Below are 17,971 nucleotides of genomic sequence, written 5' to 3' on the forward strand. Positions count from 1 at the left end.
ATTCTGCCATTTGCTAGGGACAACCGCGGAAGACACCAATGCTAACACGATGGCTGACGCGCGGCAGTGACGTTGTGAAGTCTTGAAACTTTTTTTCTTTTTGTGTGTTTGTTCCGGCACGTGCAATCGAGCTTGGACTGCAGTTTTGAATAAAAAGAAACAAGTTTTCCGCAGAGCCCAGCAAAGCACTGCCTTGTCGCGGCACTGCAAGGGTATTGTTTCAAAAAATGCCCTTTTTTTCGAGCATTTCACAGCACAATTGCAGTTGATAAAGAAATTTTTGGACTAGTTTGCGGGTAATTTCAGCGAAGAAGCTTCAGTACAGCAATACAAAACAGGTCATAAGAAAGGAATTCTTTTAATTTTGAGAAATTGAATTTTAGGCCGTTTTTCGCGATTGGAAAGCCGCGTCTCCCATTAAGTAGATTCAGTGCGAGTGGTGAAACAATGATGTGTGTGCTTATCTTCAAAACGTCCCTCTTAAATGGCAAAGTGGCAGATATGGATAGGGAGAGCGAAATACAGGTCCCATGGTTTGCTTAACGTAATGCCGGGGAACAAGCACCGCCAAGCCTGGGGAAACAAGGCATGTTTTGTTCTACCGTTATTTTTGCTGACCTCTTTGATTTCGGTCGCATTAAAAGCAACCATGATTAAACGAGTAAAATTAGGTGTGGAAATGTCAGGGACTGCGAACAATCAACGGTAAGACTGCGCGAAATTACACCAAAAGCAGAGATTTCCCAAAGCGGAGCAGCACATCAATCTGCGTAAGCTCGTTATGGATTTTTAATTTCCTTTTTGGGAGTATCACGCTCCTCTCTTCGTGGTAAATAAACATGAAATTTAATGCAAAGTGCTAGCTTTAAAACATGAACGTGTTCGAAGGGCGAGTCCGCTCAAAATTATTGCTCAATGACAGGACCAGTACTAATAACTGTGAATTAATTTTTAGTCGGTTAGCATGTTCCGATAGAAGCTCTCCGGCGGCTGGTTTTGCGGGAAGAAAAACAATTTCTGCCATGCTCAGTCGTCATTTGAACAGCGGTCTAATTAATAACGTGGACTGCTTCTGAAAAAAAATTTATAATGCTTCTTTCAAGAGGAAATGGCTGCGGAAGAGACGCCTGTGCTATATTTTGATTACTGATCACTGGTTAATATTTTTTCATGGTACAGATATAAATCCTTGCCTGGATTCCGCTTAATGCTTCGTCAGTAATGGCCTTGCTCGGGATGAAGTGTCCCGTCAAGCGCTGTGCAACACCGTTGATGTGAACGAACGTGTGCAAATTTTTTTTGATGCAGGAACAGGGCGGTCAAGTATACTTGGAATCTGAATCATTTTTTTTTTGTCGGGATCAAGTGCTTGCGAACAGGAAAGCCGGGGAAGGGTTCCCGCTTGTGGTGACAAGGTTTGCTAGCTTTTAGTTTTCTGATTTCTTGCAATATCGACCCGTTTCTTAGTCTTAGCGGAGACTTGTTGCGGCAGTAACATAAAGTATGTCCTTACCTTGGAGAAAAAAAATACATTCAAACAGTTTTTGAGGAAGCAAAAAAGTAGTAAATGTCTCACTTTTATGTGAAACACATTAACCGTACTATGAGGATGGGAATGAAGGAGGAAGTGGAAGAAGGAAGAGAGAAAGAGGAGGCATAGTGGAGGGCTGTGGATAAGTTTTGAGCACCAAGAAAATAAAGAAATAAAGAGAGTAAATCACCCAACCAGAGAGGGCTGAGAGGTGACCTCGTCCGACTATTTGAACCCAGAGTCCCGGAGGGCTCTGGTTCAAAGAGCGCGGACAGCGGCTACCGCCAGTGGTGTCCCGGAATGAGGACTACCACCCAGTCAAGACAGCGGTGAAGCCCTCCACTCTCCTTTAAAACCCGCCCCATTGCATCCAATAAAGCTTAGCACCACCAGCTGAGGTTCTTTCACGCACGTTTGCTTTTTAAGTCTCAACAGAAGTTTAAAAAAGAAGAAAAATTTGGTCATGGTTTCTTGCACCAATATTTGATAGCTTGTTTGATATCTTGTTCGATAGCTTGTTTATATCTTGTTGGATATCTTGCTTTGTTCGTGAATTAGTCTCTCTATACCAGCATTAAATTTTCTTTTTTTTCTACAGTAGTCCTCCGATAGGTTAGCCTACTTTGGCCTGAGAACGGTTATCTTTATTGTCAAATTTTAAGCAGCGCAAAAGACACGGACGGAGACACAAAGGGATACACACCGCACCGTGTATGTCGCTTTGCGTCTTCAGTGCTGTCTTAAAAAGCATGACCAACCAACTACCCTGCAGTTCTGCTTTCGTATCTTTGAAACGTTGCATACACAGACATTCTGCAATTAAGCTTACCGTCGCAGCAACATGTGCTTTCGTTAAGGGCTAAAATTATTAGAGGACTACCTCCCTCTTTAAATGTTGCCCCTTACCTAAAAGGTGCACAGTGAAGAAAAAAAAAGTCAAGCGAAACGACCAGTCGACTTTCATTTTGTTTTAGTAGCGTTGAAAACTTACGGCTTAGGTAACGTAAGCGTTATTCAAGAAAGTTACCTAAACGTAAGTCTCTATAATCGTATATAGCACGCTCCAGCATGCCTGAAATAGCGAGGACAGAAACAGTCCTGCTGAAAACTGAGAAGGAAGAGAAATTAAAAGTCGAACAGATGCCAACACACGTGCCTCCCATGGTCTTATAAGAACGGGCCGCGAGTCGAGCTTTGTTACCAATTTTTCAGCAGCATTATTCATCAATTTCGGACGAACATTTGATCCGAAACAAATTATTATGCGTACGGCCATTAAATAAGCAAGTGGCAATTAAATATTTTTAGTTGCATCTGTTGCTGCGCCTAAGTGACACTTGCAGTGAATGCCTAGCAGAAATTTCGGCGGAAGCCAGCGCACCCTTTCGCAAGACAAACAAGTGGCTGAAATGGGGAACATGGCCGGACAACGTCCGACGATATTCGTTCTGGTGCGCAGCTCGCAATAACCTCGCTCATGCATATTTCATAACGTCTCACTTTTTCTCCTGTTCCTTCTGCTATCCCCTTCCGCAATTTGAAGCAACCGAGAAGAATCGGTCACTGTTCTCTTCTTTTTTCTTTTCCCTCTTTCCACTGTCCACCGTAACGCATTTAGTTGTGCACGTTAAAGCAACACTAACTGCATGTGGATAGCAGGGGCAGCGCGTCCTAAGCTTGAGTGCTCGTTCGAGCGTTTCTTTTCTGAATATTTTAGTACCGCTGCGACTTAACTAAAGAGAGAAAAAGGTTTTGCGCCGGTGAAGACATTGCACTCAGACTAATAACCACGAACAAGCCGCCTCTGCGGGATGTATGCATGCACTCTTTCATGCACGTCTTGTGGACAGCAGCCTTGCATGCTGTTGCTGTTCAATAGCATCGCAGAAGAGGGGTTATTGTTAAATAACCGTTTATGACACAACACGTAGGGAAGCCTCATGTCCGAAAAGCGCTATAATGTGCATTTTTTCACCAAGAGAGTAACTATTTAAGTGAAGTATGGGCAGCAAGGCAGACTTGCGCGCATTACTTTAGTAGGAGCATTCGCACGTGGCTGAGAGAATGAGCATTCCAGCGCTGACGCGAGGGACGCCTGTTTGATCGCAGGCGTTCATCTTCCACGTGATGGAGCACCCAGCGAGGCCGGGCTTCTACCAGTGCGTGACGTTCGCCTCGTTCCCTTCGCCGGCTCACGAGAAGGTGTACAACCTGCTCTGCTTGCTGGCGCTGTACGGCGTGCCGCTGGCCGCCATCGTACTCTGCTACAGCCGCATCTTCTTGGAAATCCAGCGCCAGTCCAAGGAGGGACAAGGTACGATGCCCGCCGTCGCTGGCAACGCGTTTGCTAGCTTCGCAGTTGGTGATTCGCGTTAACGGAGAGAAAGCGTAATGCCTGGAAACATGTAACGAGTCGCATTATTTTTATGTAGCACATTTGTGTCTTCCGTTTCTGGACGTCTTCATCCTTACGTGTCATCTCTATTCTTCATCACTTGCAAATGCAGTCGGTGTTTATGCACACACAAATATTGTATGACAATGAAATCAGAAACGCTTCTCTCGTTGAGTGATAATATTCTCGTAAAGCAACCATTTTATTCTAAAATTAAAATAATGAGCTCCTTTTATTCCTTCAGAAGAGAGCCGTATCTTCATGAATGGGTGTAATAGGAATAGATTTTAGTTCAACATTAAAGGGTACAGAATATACACAATCAGTCGGCATAAGCCGTATGGCTTGTGTTCTTTACTTGACAGGCTCGACAAAGGAGTGCATTGAACCTGCATAAATCCATGAAGAAAGCGAGGAAAGAAAATCACTCAAATAGATTAAAGATGTAAGGGATCTACCATTGCAAGCCCGTATTCAAAATTATTATACACGAATGACCTTAAAAATCTTTGTACGGTTCTTTTCTTTGCAGTCCCTATTGAGTTTTCACTGTTTCCGCTCTTAGCAATGAGAGTCAAGCTTTGTGCGTCATCGCGATACTCTACTTACCCCCTCTGAAAAATCTGAGCTCTTTTTCTTGTTTATTAAACATTGCATGTGACAGCAAATGAACTAGCGTTTTTCACTGCTTACATTGTTACAACAGGCAAATTAGCATACATAATTTTCTCTTTACCCTTTTTTTCTGAGAACTATTACTTTTCTGATCAGGGTACCGCATTTATGGCAAACGTTCGAACCTACTGCTGTATTTACTTACATTTCCTTCAGGCGTTGGAGGAACTTCGCTCTCAGAATTTTTTAGTATTACTGCACTCGAAACAACACAGCGGCCTGCGTTATATTTAGTAATAATATCCGATAGCACCTATAACAACAAAAAGCCACAAATTCATTTGTTATGGAGAGAGAAAGTACCACTGCTATAGCAGTGATTCAGTTAGCGGTTCGTATTCACTCATCCTAGCATCTAACACGACTCCTACGCTAAATGTGGAGTTAGAAGAATCACGGCCCGCTCACAAAGTTTGAACAATCGGGAATAATATTTAGTTTCGTGCGGTCGGAAGCCAGCTTTTTAAGGTGGAATAGCTCACCGGGAAATGTGCTAGCAAAAAATTAACTCGAATCAGGTGAGTAATTACTTATTAGCATTGACATAAGCGCTACTATACCGCTACCGAGGAAGACTACAGCAAACCAAATTTTAATTCATATTTGGGGTTTTCAGAAATCTCTGTAGCCTTTCTCCACTGCCCTATGAATGTGCTCTCATGGTTACTAGCAGTTAACTCCCTTCAATAAATTTTCTTTAGATATTTGGGATATCTCTAAACTATTTGGAAGATGAGAAGTTATGAACATTACAATATATTGAAAAAAGCTGAAAATTGTCAGAAAGCCGAGAACAGAGATTTTCTTAATCTGGCATTTGAGTCCATATTTATTTTTAATTACCCATGGCAGTGTTTTCATTCCGACACTGCAGAAATCAGGGCATTGTGCATGAGGCGACGCGTGCCAGATAGTTGTAGACTTGGCCTCGGTTTTGTTCATTAGTCCGCCAATACTTCTATTGTGGTGAGATCCGGCAGGCTATCTTAGAACATTAAGTCGAAACTCAAAGCTCCTGTGGCTCCACGTGATGAGAGAACACGCCATGCGCCGCCTTTTCGGCATATTTGGTATTTTTTATTTAGACATTTTTTTCTCCTTCTTGCTATCTCGAAGTTCCATAGATTCGCGAAAACAGGTACGGTGACCACGGCTTGTATAGGCACCGCCGCGGCCGGCAGCAGATGCGAAACCTGAGCTGACGGTTGTCATGGGCGCAGCTTGCAACTGCACCAGTTCGTTAACGCTGCATCATCTCGCACCGCGAATGACAGCAGACCGTCGACTCAGTCGGCGGGCTTGTTTCTCGGTCCGCGGGCCGGTTACAAGCGATCTCGGATAGCGGGCCCCAGATACGACCACCCGGAGGATAGGTAACGTAATGCCGCTGTACAGCTGCTGTCACAACATGGCAAGCATCAGCTTCCCATCGAAACGTTGTTATGTGGATAACGGGAGTAGCGCGAGTAACAGGACCAGAGCAGGGGACAGGAGCAGCACAACGGGATTGCCTTATTCGCCAATGCCGCACTGTGTGTATAATGGAATTAAGCTTAGTCGCCTCAGGGCGTAACTTGCCAGGCTGCTGGTTTCGCTTCCCGTGGGAAAATACGGCATAACTGCCAGCTAGGCCGTGTTTCTAAACTTTTGTGAAGCTACGTTCAGTTCGCAAGAACAGAGGACGCGAAAGAACGTACTATTGTCAGGCGGAGGGATTACCAGTAATCGATCCGTTCATTTCGCGTAGAAGCTACTGTAATCTCGAAGAAAGCAGAACGAGGGAAGTTATAAACGTTCGCGCACTTTAACTGAAAAATTCCTATTTACGGAACGGTTCTCCTTCCTTTCTAGAAAGGCTTAGTCCTTGTTCATCTCTCCACGTAAGTTTCATCCATGACAATGCATCTTTAAATTCGGTAGATCTAATTTTGAAAGCACTCCTGAAACTTTCGTTTTGTTGGTACTGAAAGCTCTTTCATTATTGCGAGAATGAAGACTTCACAATCTACATGACTTTTCTCAGGCATCTTGGCCTATGTTGCGCAGTAGATATTCTTGCCGGCCTTGTTTACAGAATGTTTGAGTCTTGTTCCTCGATTTTCACGTAGATTTCGCGCTGGTCCCAGATAATCTTTTGAGGTGATCACCAGTTTCAACCGAAATTGATGAGCTTGGTGATCATTAAAGCCGAAGAGTGCTGTATGAATCGATCAAACGACTTTTCCCACACCCCTAATTGCCCTTTGTTGCTCTTCGGGTGAGCGTTTAGCGTTTTCCAGCATTTCCCCGCCAATCAAACTATAAAAATGGCTGATAATCACAACAAGGTGGTTTCCGTCGGTAAAATGTACTGGAAATTCTCAGGACGTTCACTTGTGCCCATATTTCTCGCGTCCATATTGAGTTGCGAGCGTAGAAAGTAACCGGTAGGGATTCGGTAACTGACGTAATGTAGCATAAAACTGTGCCAGCTACTGTCGGGGACAAAAGTGGTATACGCCACGCAGCGGGTGCCGGAGCAACGGACAATTAAAGTCCCTCAATAATTTATAGAGGGACCTTACACAAAAATGCATCGCAACGCCATCTACAGGCGTAATCTGAGATCGAGTTAAGACAGCCAATGAGAGCCCTTTATTCTCTTCAGGCGTGTGGCTTGACTCGTTTCAATATTTCGTGCATAAGCTCGCCAAAATGCCGAGCGGCGCCGCAGGAGTAGCAATCTGGTGGGCCTAATTTCATTTTGTGTCTTCTTTTTTTCCATGCGCGGGTATTTTATCTCATCATGTCGGTGCGCGCCCCGGCTCTCAAGCCTCTCCAACGCGCGTGGAAAAACAGAAGACACAAGATAAAAAGAGGGACACATGATTGCTACTCCTGCGGCGCCGCTCGGCATTTTGGCAAGCTGACGCACGAAACATTGAAACGAGTCAAGCGACACGCCTGCAGATAATAGAGGGCTCCCATTGGCTGTCTCGATCCCAGATGCCGCCCGTAGATGGCGTTGCGATGCAGTTTTTCGTTGCTCCGGCTCCCGCTGTGTGGAGCATACCACTTTTGTCCCCGATAGTGCATATATTTCCTGTGGTACTGTGCACCGCCTTTTGGAACTCTTCTTGCAACTTACGTTACAATGCCCCGAAATGTATTTCATACAGTTGAAATTCCCATTATTGGCGGGAGTTGCCTGAAGCCTAAGAGAATAGGAATGAAAAAAAAAAACACTCGCACCATGATTATGTTATCGTTAATGTGTTATTACAGTGCAGCACTTGCGGGTGGTTTTTGCGTTGGAATGAATGTATTTTAGGCAAACCAGAGAGATTTTAAGTGGCTTTTAAAGCTGGACCTTGGTCACGCCTATGGTGCGCATCTTCGCGGGAGGCACCTTGACAGCTACGTTTACAGGGTTTCGTAATTGTCTTGCGAGTTCGACTCAGCTTCACTCTAATTGCGCATCACCGATTATCGTAATCGTGCCCGTTTCACCTATTCCTTAATTCCTCTTTCACTGTACCGTTCAGGTATCCAGCCGCTGTACCGCACGTTTTATGATTGTTTATTTCACACCCACACGACGCGCGCAGAGCGTTCCACAGCCGGTTCTGAGCGTTTTCCGGCGTATCTTTCCCGCACGTGAGAGCCAGTGACAACTAACGTTACACATTGCGGGACGCATTGCTTGCATGAGGTGGGAGATCCTGACCCTGAAGAAAAGGTACGGTGATCACGTGATCAGGGCTGAGTGCGCGCTCCACCCGAAGATGACAAAGGTAGCTTGAGGCAAAGGCAAAGGGTGGTCACGTAACTTGCCACGCGTCACCGCGTACGCCCAGGCTCAACCAGCAAACGGAGCATTAGCAGTTGCGCTTGAAAAGTTTTCTTCGCCCCAAATTGATAGAAAAGCCAACCAATAGCTAAAGTTGCATGCACTCATAGGCAGGTGACACAAAAGCACGAAAGCACAAACTATGGGTCGTGCCGGTTCTTCTTAGTTTCATAATCGCTTCCCAAACAACACTATGAACGGATCTTCACTATAGGTAAAGCTCCACAGGTTACAAACGCTCGTCCTACCAGTGTGGGATTAGGCTTCATTGTACCCTGTCGCAAGGTTCCCTGACTCTAAAGTAGCAGCTACGCCAGGCATCAGGGAATCAGTGATAAATGTCTCAGATTTTTTCGCGCGTTAGAACGGTGTATACTGGGCCTGCGTTGTCGACATAGTGAGCCAGGCTGTACCGTTAGCCAATGTCACGGGCATGAGCCAACTTGGAGCTGCAGCTGCGAGCCAGCTGCTTTGCAAAATCGATCCTGACTCCCTTGCGTCAGCTGTGACGTTCATGGGTAAATACGCTTGGTTGCTTCTCTGTGATGCAAGTCGCGTATGAGAGAAAGTGTCGCTATACACAGTGGCAATATCGTATTACATCTGGGTCCTATTTATCTTCGCTTACCATGGTACAGTCGGTGACGAAAGAAAACGGTTCTTAGCTATCAGCCTTCTTGAGCGCTGCAGGAACAAAGCAACACATATTTGAACAGGGTTATAACACATAAAATTGGTTTTTGGGGGAAAGGAAATGGCGCAGTATCTGTCTCATATATCGTTGGACACCTGAACCACGCCGTAAGGGAAGGGTAAAGGAGGGAGTGAAAGGAGAAAGGAAGAGAGAGGTGCCGTAGTGGAGGGCTCCGGAATAATTTCGACCACCTGGGGATCTTTAACGTGCACTGACATCGCACAGCACACGGGCGCCTTAGCGTTTTTCCTCCATAAAAACGCAGCCGCCGCGGTCGGGTTCGAACCCGGGAACTCCGGATCAGTAGTCGAGCGCCCTAACCACTGAGCCACCGCGGCGGGGCAGGGTTATAACATCGAGTGCCCTTTGAACCTTTGAAGCGGATTGAACTACCGGGGCTTGCAACGATGAATGATACAGGAGCAAGCACAAAGGATAATGTGCCGTAACAACGTGTCATGGTTTATGGTTCCAGGAAAAGTTCCAGGAAAAGTTCCAGGAAAAGGCCTAGCACTTTTTGCTGCTGTGGATCTGAAAAGAGATGTTGAAATCTGATGGCGTTCATGCATGCAACCAAATGTGTCATTCCGGTAAGGCACATTAGCGTTCAATGAAAGAAAATACGGGGCAAACGAAACAAAAATAAGGAAAACACTAAAAATACAGAAATGACGCCTAATACAGCGGGAAACTATGTTTAATTTTCGCTTTTCGGAAATCACAGAAAATTTCTCTCGAACACGTCGCAAAAAAGTAGGAAGCGATAAAAATCGCTTATTCAATTTAGCCTTCTCTAGCGAATCTAACAGAGTGGAAAATTTAGACAAAGAGTCTAAGAAGAAAAAAAAGAATCGTGACGGATGTTTTGCGAAGTTGATTTTTACGCTGAGAAAAGAGGAACAACCCATTGCAGATAGGAAGCTGAAATGCTGACATTTTTTTTCACCACAGTGCTTTTGCGTATCAAACGTTGGAGTGGCGTGACGGCTGTAGTCAACTATAGAACTGCCTCATGCGAGAGGAGGAAGTTTCAAAATTTGATTGATTTCAGGTTAACTCGAAGAATGCGAAACACAAATAGGGAGAACTGCGTAAATGGTTTTCGCGGTAAATTACTTTTTCAACTCTCTTTTTTAAAACCAAACTACAGTGCCATGTGTGTAGCGTCAGTGTTGACGCACTGGCTGCCGCTCTTTCGCAAAACTTCAAAAACCGCGAAAGGAATCTAATTTTCAAATTGCACCAAATGTCACCTTCGCCCAATCGGGAGTAGCCCTTCTCTGCGATCGGCATTAATTCGGCGTCAGAGTGAGACGCACCAAACCTAAGAAGGGGGAAGGGGAATGACCTGCGTTTTATGTTTCGCGCAGTGCCGACTAGGTTTTTGTACACAGCGCACGGAAACCAAAACCATGTTTCTCTCGTGTGTCTTTGTCCCCAAACGCTATGTAACCCTTACTATGTTTCGCAACTAAATAGCCCCAAAGTTCAGCAGTAATGAATTCCCAATATTTCTACGCCTCTCAAAGGAGGGCTGATGTGGCCCTGATGTCGTCGATATGACTAAAGCAACAGGCGGAATAGCAAATGGCCGACCATTCGCACAACCGGTCTGCTCTTCACGTCGCCGCTTGCCACCCTAATGCCGCAGCATCCAACATACCAGAGTAACACGGTCTACAATCCGCCAATTCGCCGCGCAAACGACGGCCAGTTTGTTTGCCGAGCCTGGATTAGCGCCAATAAAGCCCGTTAAATGCGTCACCGAGCTACGTCAGTCGTCGCAGTCGGCGCCGGCCCGCCAGCGTGACGTGAGCTTGGGACATGTTAATGCAAATAAATGGCATCAGGGGCATTTTTTTCTGTAAGAGCATAATGTTTTCTATTACAGCCTACGTCTCTAGGAGCAGCGTCCATTAGCAGAGAACAAGAGAAAGGAAAAAAAAGGGATGATTGGAGAATGTAGTCCCTGCTTTAAGTTTCCTTTCCGCCTTATCTAAAGCCATACGTTTAGAGACATGTTTCCGCTGCAACTGAAACAACGTAGTCAAAAGTGTTTCGGAGCCCTCCGCTACAATGTTCCTAAAGCCGCTGCGTTGGCTGAGTGGTTATGACGCGGGTTCGATCCCGGCCGCGGCGATCGCATATCGATGGAGGTGAAATTCTAGAAACCCGTGTGCTGTGCAATATCAGTGCACGCTAAAGAACCCAGGTTGTCGAAATGTCCGGAGCCCTTCACTACGGCATCCCTCATAGTCTGAGTCGCTTTGGACGTTAAGCCCCCATAAACCAACTAAATAAACCATGTGTCTGAAGTTTCGCAGCCCTGCTTTGGCGCGTACAAATCTATTAACCATTATCCAGTACTTTTGGTTTAACCACTAAACACTTAGCTTTCTCGTGACACTACTGGGTCCCTATTTTTTGTAATAATGGCAAAATTTTGCAGTTTATAGCCCCAGAGAGCGTCTCGGCGCTCCGCTATGTCGTCAGCTGCAGTTGACGTCATGTAATTACGCGACGAAATCAAAATCTGTAAAGTGCTGACTAGGGACAAGGAACTTCTCATTACGCACCTAGCTCAGCATTCACATGCTTAAGCACGTACGGACTAATTTGCTTCTGTGCAGGTGAGGATGGCAGCGAGGCTCAAGGCGGCGGCGAATGCACGCCTGGCCGCTTGCGGCTAAGGCGCTCCGACATGCGCCACATGCTGCGGGCCCGCAACCGGACGTTGCGGCTGACCATCGTCATCGTGCTGGCTTTCTTCCTGTGCTGGACGCCGTACGTGACCATGGTGCTGTGGTACCAGATCGACCCCAGTGGCGCAGAGGGCGTCAACGACTACCTGCAGTCTTCGCTCTTCATGTTCGCCGTTTCCAACTCGTGCGTCAACCCACTCGTCTACGGCAGCTACACCAAGAGCTTCAAACGCATCTTGGGACAGGCCAGTAGACAGCGGCCTCTTCTTGGAGCATATCGAAGTGTCTTCGAATAGAATTAATATGTCGGAACCTTCTAGAGGGCTTTTAAAACGGACACATTTCAATCAACCTGTTAAAGGGTTTTGGTGTGCTAGTTGGTCTTAATACATGATGAACAGTAGCAGGGAAAAAACTATTTCCTTTAGCTACGCAAGAGAAGAAGCACATGTCACGATCGCAGTGTGGTGGAATCTTCACTTGACTGGGATCTTCAATGTCATACGCTCGTACCATAGGAACACCGCCCTCAACAAACCCCTTTTTCTCATAACCTCCTGTTTAGCAGCGATTCCTGGCGCAGCAAGCCCCGTGTTCACCGGCCCCTTTTAAAAGCTTCAAAACAAAGATTTTTTTCTCCTCCTCCTTGCAACAACAAAATCTTTCACCAAAAATAAGTATGCGTTAAAATATGCGCATTTTTGCAGGAGGGTTGTGTATGACATCCCTCTTAAGTTTCGGGATGTGTATTTTGGCCAAACTGACTGATGCGCATATGAACGTTTAATTGCAGAAACGTGGCTTTGTATCAAAGCGAAAAACCAGGATCACCTGGAAATTAGTTGCAAAATATATGGCTGCGTTCTACGATTCGGGAAAAGCCATGCCATTAAGTTTTACAAAACGTAGTGAACCTGTGGTATTTGCAATGATTGCCGCATAATCAAAGAGGGTGATAAGTAAATAAGGTTTTCTTCGGTTCAGCTGTTTGATAAAGAGGTGACGTATCTTTCTGAGTGCCTTGCTTGCATACGCGCGCAGTTGATGGCATAATTTTGCTTGGTGTTTTTTTTTTACTTTGTTGTGCCACTATACCCGTTTATATTTTTCATCGGAAGGCAAGAAAGATGGTCGATAGCGCCACCGTGTGTCTTGTTTATTTCTTTCGCCCCGTGTTCACGTTCTTTCACTTTCTATGTGGATGCAGCGCCACGGGTGAAAGAGTGTTCTTACATCTTCCAAAAACATCTTCTTTACGGAAAAGGCCGAGAAGCTTACCTGGTGTGTTCGGTGAAGCCTGAGTATAGACTGAACATGCCTTTTTCTAACTGCTTCTCACAGGCTTGCTGTTGGCTGCGGAAGGTGCAGAGAGGATGCTGTCCACACTACGCCAAGACGCAAACGCCGCTGCAAGCATCCCGCCCTGTCAACCAAGAGGCACCGTCGAGCAGGACGCTGGTTGACCCTGTAAGCGACGTCAAGAAGCGCTGCCTACTGTGTGGCCCTCATGCCGCCACTGCGCAAGAGCAGGAACGCCAGATCTATTGCTGCTCCCGCCCACCAGCACCTCTTCGCGCTGCTTACATGTCGACTTCCGAAGACGCCGGTGACTGCTCCGTTCTCTGGAAGCCCAGGAGCTACTCAACCAGGAGCCACGGGAATAGTGCTGTCACGGTGCTACAGAACAGCGGTCCCTGCCAAGATCGCAGTTGCCATAATGGAAGGAGTGCTGTGCGCAGAGACCCGTGCAGCTTGTGAACAGTTGTCCGTTTGCTTTTGGTAATGTCGTGTTGTGTACTTGTTGAAGGCAATCTTTCATTGAACTTCCTTGCTCTCTATGAACGATAAACAAGAATATGGCCAAAATTGGTATCAGTACAACTGGCACAGTCTCGAACAACATTGTAGCTCGGGCGGTGTATCATGGTGAACGTACGTAAAGCACAAAGTGTCCGGGGCCGCTTAAGAGCCGTCGCCTCTTGAGCGAAGAACTTCGTTCGTTCTTGCACATTCCTCAACACAACTTACAGTTTTGAAAAACTGTCACTCTAGCTCTTTTCAATATTCGTTGTATTCGTTGCATGTTTGTGAGGTGTCGCCATGTTTATTTCGGTGGATGTTGAAAGTGTGCTTGTTTATATCTAAGACCCGTCAGGTACAACGTGCTCATTTATGAATAGAATCCAAGTAGTCCTCAGGGGTGCTTCTCCTAGTTTAGCCTCGCTGTAGTAAGAGCAGAATTTCAATGATATTTTCTAATGTACTGGCCTAACAGCACATGAATCTACTGATCAGTTTGTTTGAAGCGAGATTGTGTTTACCGCTGAAATTTATAGTTAGGCGAAAGAGCGTACAATGCACTTGTGTCGGCTGTCCAGCTCTAAGAGAACTATAAATCTTGTGAAGTCAAAATGTATACCGCAGGTTCGTTAGCAAGGTCAATGACCGGTTCTAGTTTTATCGCAAGTACGAGTTCAAGATAAGAAATACGTGCAGTCTACACTAGTGTGCACGTGCACACTAAGATTACAATTCTCAGTATAAGTACTCTTAGAACTTACAAAAAGGGACTGTCTGCTGACAGCTCATACATCTTGTTTGGCTTCGGAGCATTTCCGTTGTTTAACAGTAGTTGCTAAACAGGCATTTTACTCTGCTCGAATACAATGTGAGCACGCTGACGACAATTCTAGTTACACTAGAAGCTTACGCTTGGTAATAACCCACTGTGCGGGCTACCACTATTTCTTTTTCCTTCCATTACAGAAACAGAAAGAGAAGGAGAAGAACTTTAATAGAACAGGAGATGTCGATACTGAAACAGGTCTAGTAATGAGCAGCAGCCGAAGCTCTTCTCTTCCCTCCCGCCTGATATTTATTTCTAGTTTTATCTACGGGATTTTATATCTAGGTAACAAGCAATGACCGACGCATCACGACGTAATAGACTAGGTAGCTGTACCATGCATGCATATGCTCGACACGTGCGAATAACAATAACTGTAGAACTGGTCTATTTGTTTGATTGTGGAACGAAACTTTAGAATACAAAAACGACAAGACAGCAGCGTGGGGTTCCGATCATCATGGATTTCAGACGTTGGCAAGGTGCTGAGCGCCAATTACTGCGTGGGTTTCTCAGAAAACGTTTAACTTTACTGTAGTGATGCATCACATAAAGCTTTTACATCTACTCGTTCGCGAGATTTATAGCCGTTACATAGAAACCCGGTATATCAGTTTGATATGGTAGCCTGCACTTGTCTCTTCGCTTTTAAATTTATAATCGCTGAATTTCTCCTTTGGAGGCTTTCAAGCGGCAGGTATTAGAATTATGAAACAGAACCTGAAAGAGTGGCAATTCAAAGCTGCGTTATTTTTTGGAGCGGCACTCAAGACGAAGCATTGCATTGGAACTTCATTCTCTTTGAAAAGAAGCATTTTTATTCCAACAATAATGGTGCTGCGGGTGTGGAATTTTCATTGTTTTTCGACCCAGAGCCATCCAAAAAAAAAGAAATGGAGAGATCTCTGAATCATTCCACCTTCCGACAGGTAGCAGCAGACTTCTGCACTGTGCACAATTCCGTTATCTTTACAAATATGAAAATAAGAAAGAGCCAAGACATGAAAAATCACAAGCGCAAAACTTCATTGTAAATGAACGCGACAAGTCTAGCACTCCTGCTTACTTCAGCGTGATCCACTCGTGCTGGCAGTGGTTTCTTCTTAAAACAAGTCGCCATAGTTTCACGAAAGCAACATGGAGACGATGAAAAATAGCTGTCAGAGGTACGCTATAGACAATGCTATATTACGTCAATCTTCGTCCAAAACGTTTTAATTGCAATAATAATACCATGACTGCTACGTTTTAGTCTCGTCGAGTCACTTTCCTTTTATTAAGAACACGCATTAATAAAACCTATAGCGTTCTCAGTGCCCTAATGAGCTTGTTTGTGAGACTATCACAGAAATATTGATAGTTGAGCCTTTTCTGATGCTTTTTCGGGTTAAAGTCGTCTGTTTCACGGGGCCTAGCGACGCACGTATATATAACAGTGCGGTGCGCTGGGTGCGCTAAGAAGCGTATGTCGAGATGAGGAAGCCGTCGTGCAGTCTTCTATTGTGTCACGCAACAAGCTGTCGCGTGCGCCGATGCTAGGCCTACTTTGTCTTTCTAGGTTTCGTTTTCTTCATAAGAAAATTAGGACTTTAGAGTAGAGATGAATAGTGTAATATCCATCGCTCGCTATACAACATGTAGCTACCACTGCGATCTATTTGATTTTTAAACCACACTACGTCGTCAGCCTGCAGCGCCTTTTCAGAGTTTCACAGTTTGGAAGAGGACCTGTAACTGTGTACACAGCAGAGTCACACCTCAGAGTCATTGATGGACACTGCCATATCAAGGCAAGCATATGTTGAACAGATGGGTCGTCCATCATTGCATTACATCGCCAAATTTTCTTCATAAAATTCTGCCCGCAATATTTATCTCAAGGTTTATCGTAAGGTTTATCTCGTGTGGTTTATACGAAATATTAAATTATAAGCATGGGATTTCAAAACCACAACACAGGTAATTTGTCTACAGACGTGACAGGTGCTCTAGCGTCGACACGTCGAGATGGTCAGCGCCGCGCCGGTTCTCCCTGGGGCCGTGCTGCCAGTTTAAACGCACCGCATACTACGTAGTACAAGGATAGCGTCGGGTTTTATTAGAAATGGTTGGCAGTGGAGCATAAAACGTCAAAGAAAAATTAGCTTGGCAGTCAGCGTTTAAATCGTGCCGTCACAGTTTCGTGCAGTATGGAAAGCGAAACACCTACAACTTTCTCTCCTTGAGATCTGACTTGAGATCATGCTCAGCTTTAAAACATCTATTTTTTTACGTTATGAGTTACAGATTCTTGCAGTTCGGGCTGTATTAATTTTCATTATAGAGTACACCAGTAATGACAAAAGCATTGGGCTTAATTCTTCTCAAATGTTCTCAATCTTATAGGCTAAAATTCGGCAAATTTTTAAAAATTTTAATCACCTCTCTTTTTAAACTACATGTCCACCAAATACTACGATATTTAACTTGAAACTTCAACAGAAGCATAAGCGGTCAGTGGCAACAACAACGGTTTAGAAGGACAGATACTTGGGCTTGTGTATTTTATGAAATACGGAAAAAAATGGCGCGGAAAGAAAAACTGAAAGAGAAAGACGCACACACACAGCCGTGTGAGTGTCCTTGTTTTTCATTCCTTGTCTTTCTTTGTGCAATCTTTTTTTTCTTGGAACGACTTTTTGCTTACGCATCCTTGTGAAAGAGAAGTTCACAAAAATTCTGTACAGTAGGCAATGGCTGACTTGATGTGTTTGAAGCGAGGTATGATAGTACATACATGTATGATATGATAGTACATACATACAAGTGAAAATTTATTTTTGATACTGTTTTGTGACCCTTTTTTGCTTTCATCAATTAAGAAGAAAATACTTCACTGCAGGTCACATGGATGTGAAAGCGGAAGAGGAAGCTTGCTTCTGAGCGAAAATGATATGTCTGCGTGCAAGTGTTTTGTGATGTAAACCGGAAATCACGCCGATGGCTTGGATTGACACTAGTGTTGAACAGATTTTTGCACTCGTTCTGCTCATTGTGTATAGTGTTTGTAACTTACATGAATTTGCTCATAAATGTTGTGCCAATATCTCATGCGATGGGTGAAGCCCTTCGTTCCGAATTTCATGTGGTGCTGAGGTGCTGGAAGTATTCCTGTAATATAGCGCTTTAAAAGGAACAACTTGTAGAGCGGAGGAGTAATAATAAACTTTTTTCTTTGACAGCATCAACTTCAGTGTCTCGTCTGCCATGATGTGAACAAAAAGAAGGACAGGACGGTTAGGAGTGTTGGTTTTTGAGGAAAGGAAATGGCTCAGTAACAGTCCCATATATCGTTGGACAGCTCAACCGCGCCGTAAGGGAAGGGATAAAGGAGGGAGTGAAAGAAGAAAAGAAAGAAAGAAAGAGGTGCCGTAGTGGAGGGCTCCGGAATAATTTCGACCACCTGGGGATCTTTAACGTGCACTGACATCGCACAGCACAACATCACTAATGGTAGAGCGTTAGCTGTGGTGTGACAGC

General features: G+C 44.9%; 1 protein-coding gene across 1 annotated transcript in view; it reads left to right on the forward strand.

The window, feature by feature from the left end:
• LOC144125917 (adipokinetic hormone/corazonin-related peptide receptor variant I-like) overlaps nt 1–17,677 on the forward strand; it is a 149,969-nt gene extending 132,292 nt beyond the window's left edge. The window contains exons 2-4 of the mRNA XM_077659730.1: nt 3,641–3,845; nt 11,755–12,071; nt 13,168–17,677. Of these exons, the coding sequence (XP_077515856.1) occupies nt 3,641–3,845; nt 11,755–12,071; nt 13,168–13,584 (939 nt within the window). The 3' untranslated portion in view covers nt 13,585–17,677. The remainder of the gene's footprint in view (nt 1–3,640; nt 3,846–11,754; nt 12,072–13,167) is intronic.
• The last annotated feature ends 294 nt before the right edge of the window (nt 17,678–17,971 follow it).

The sequence above is a fragment of the Amblyomma americanum genome, chromosome 3, assembly GCF_052857255.1.
Source record: "Amblyomma americanum isolate KBUSLIRL-KWMA chromosome 3, ASM5285725v1, whole genome shotgun sequence".
NCBI lineage: Eukaryota > Metazoa > Arthropoda > Arachnida > Ixodida > Ixodidae > Amblyomma > Amblyomma americanum.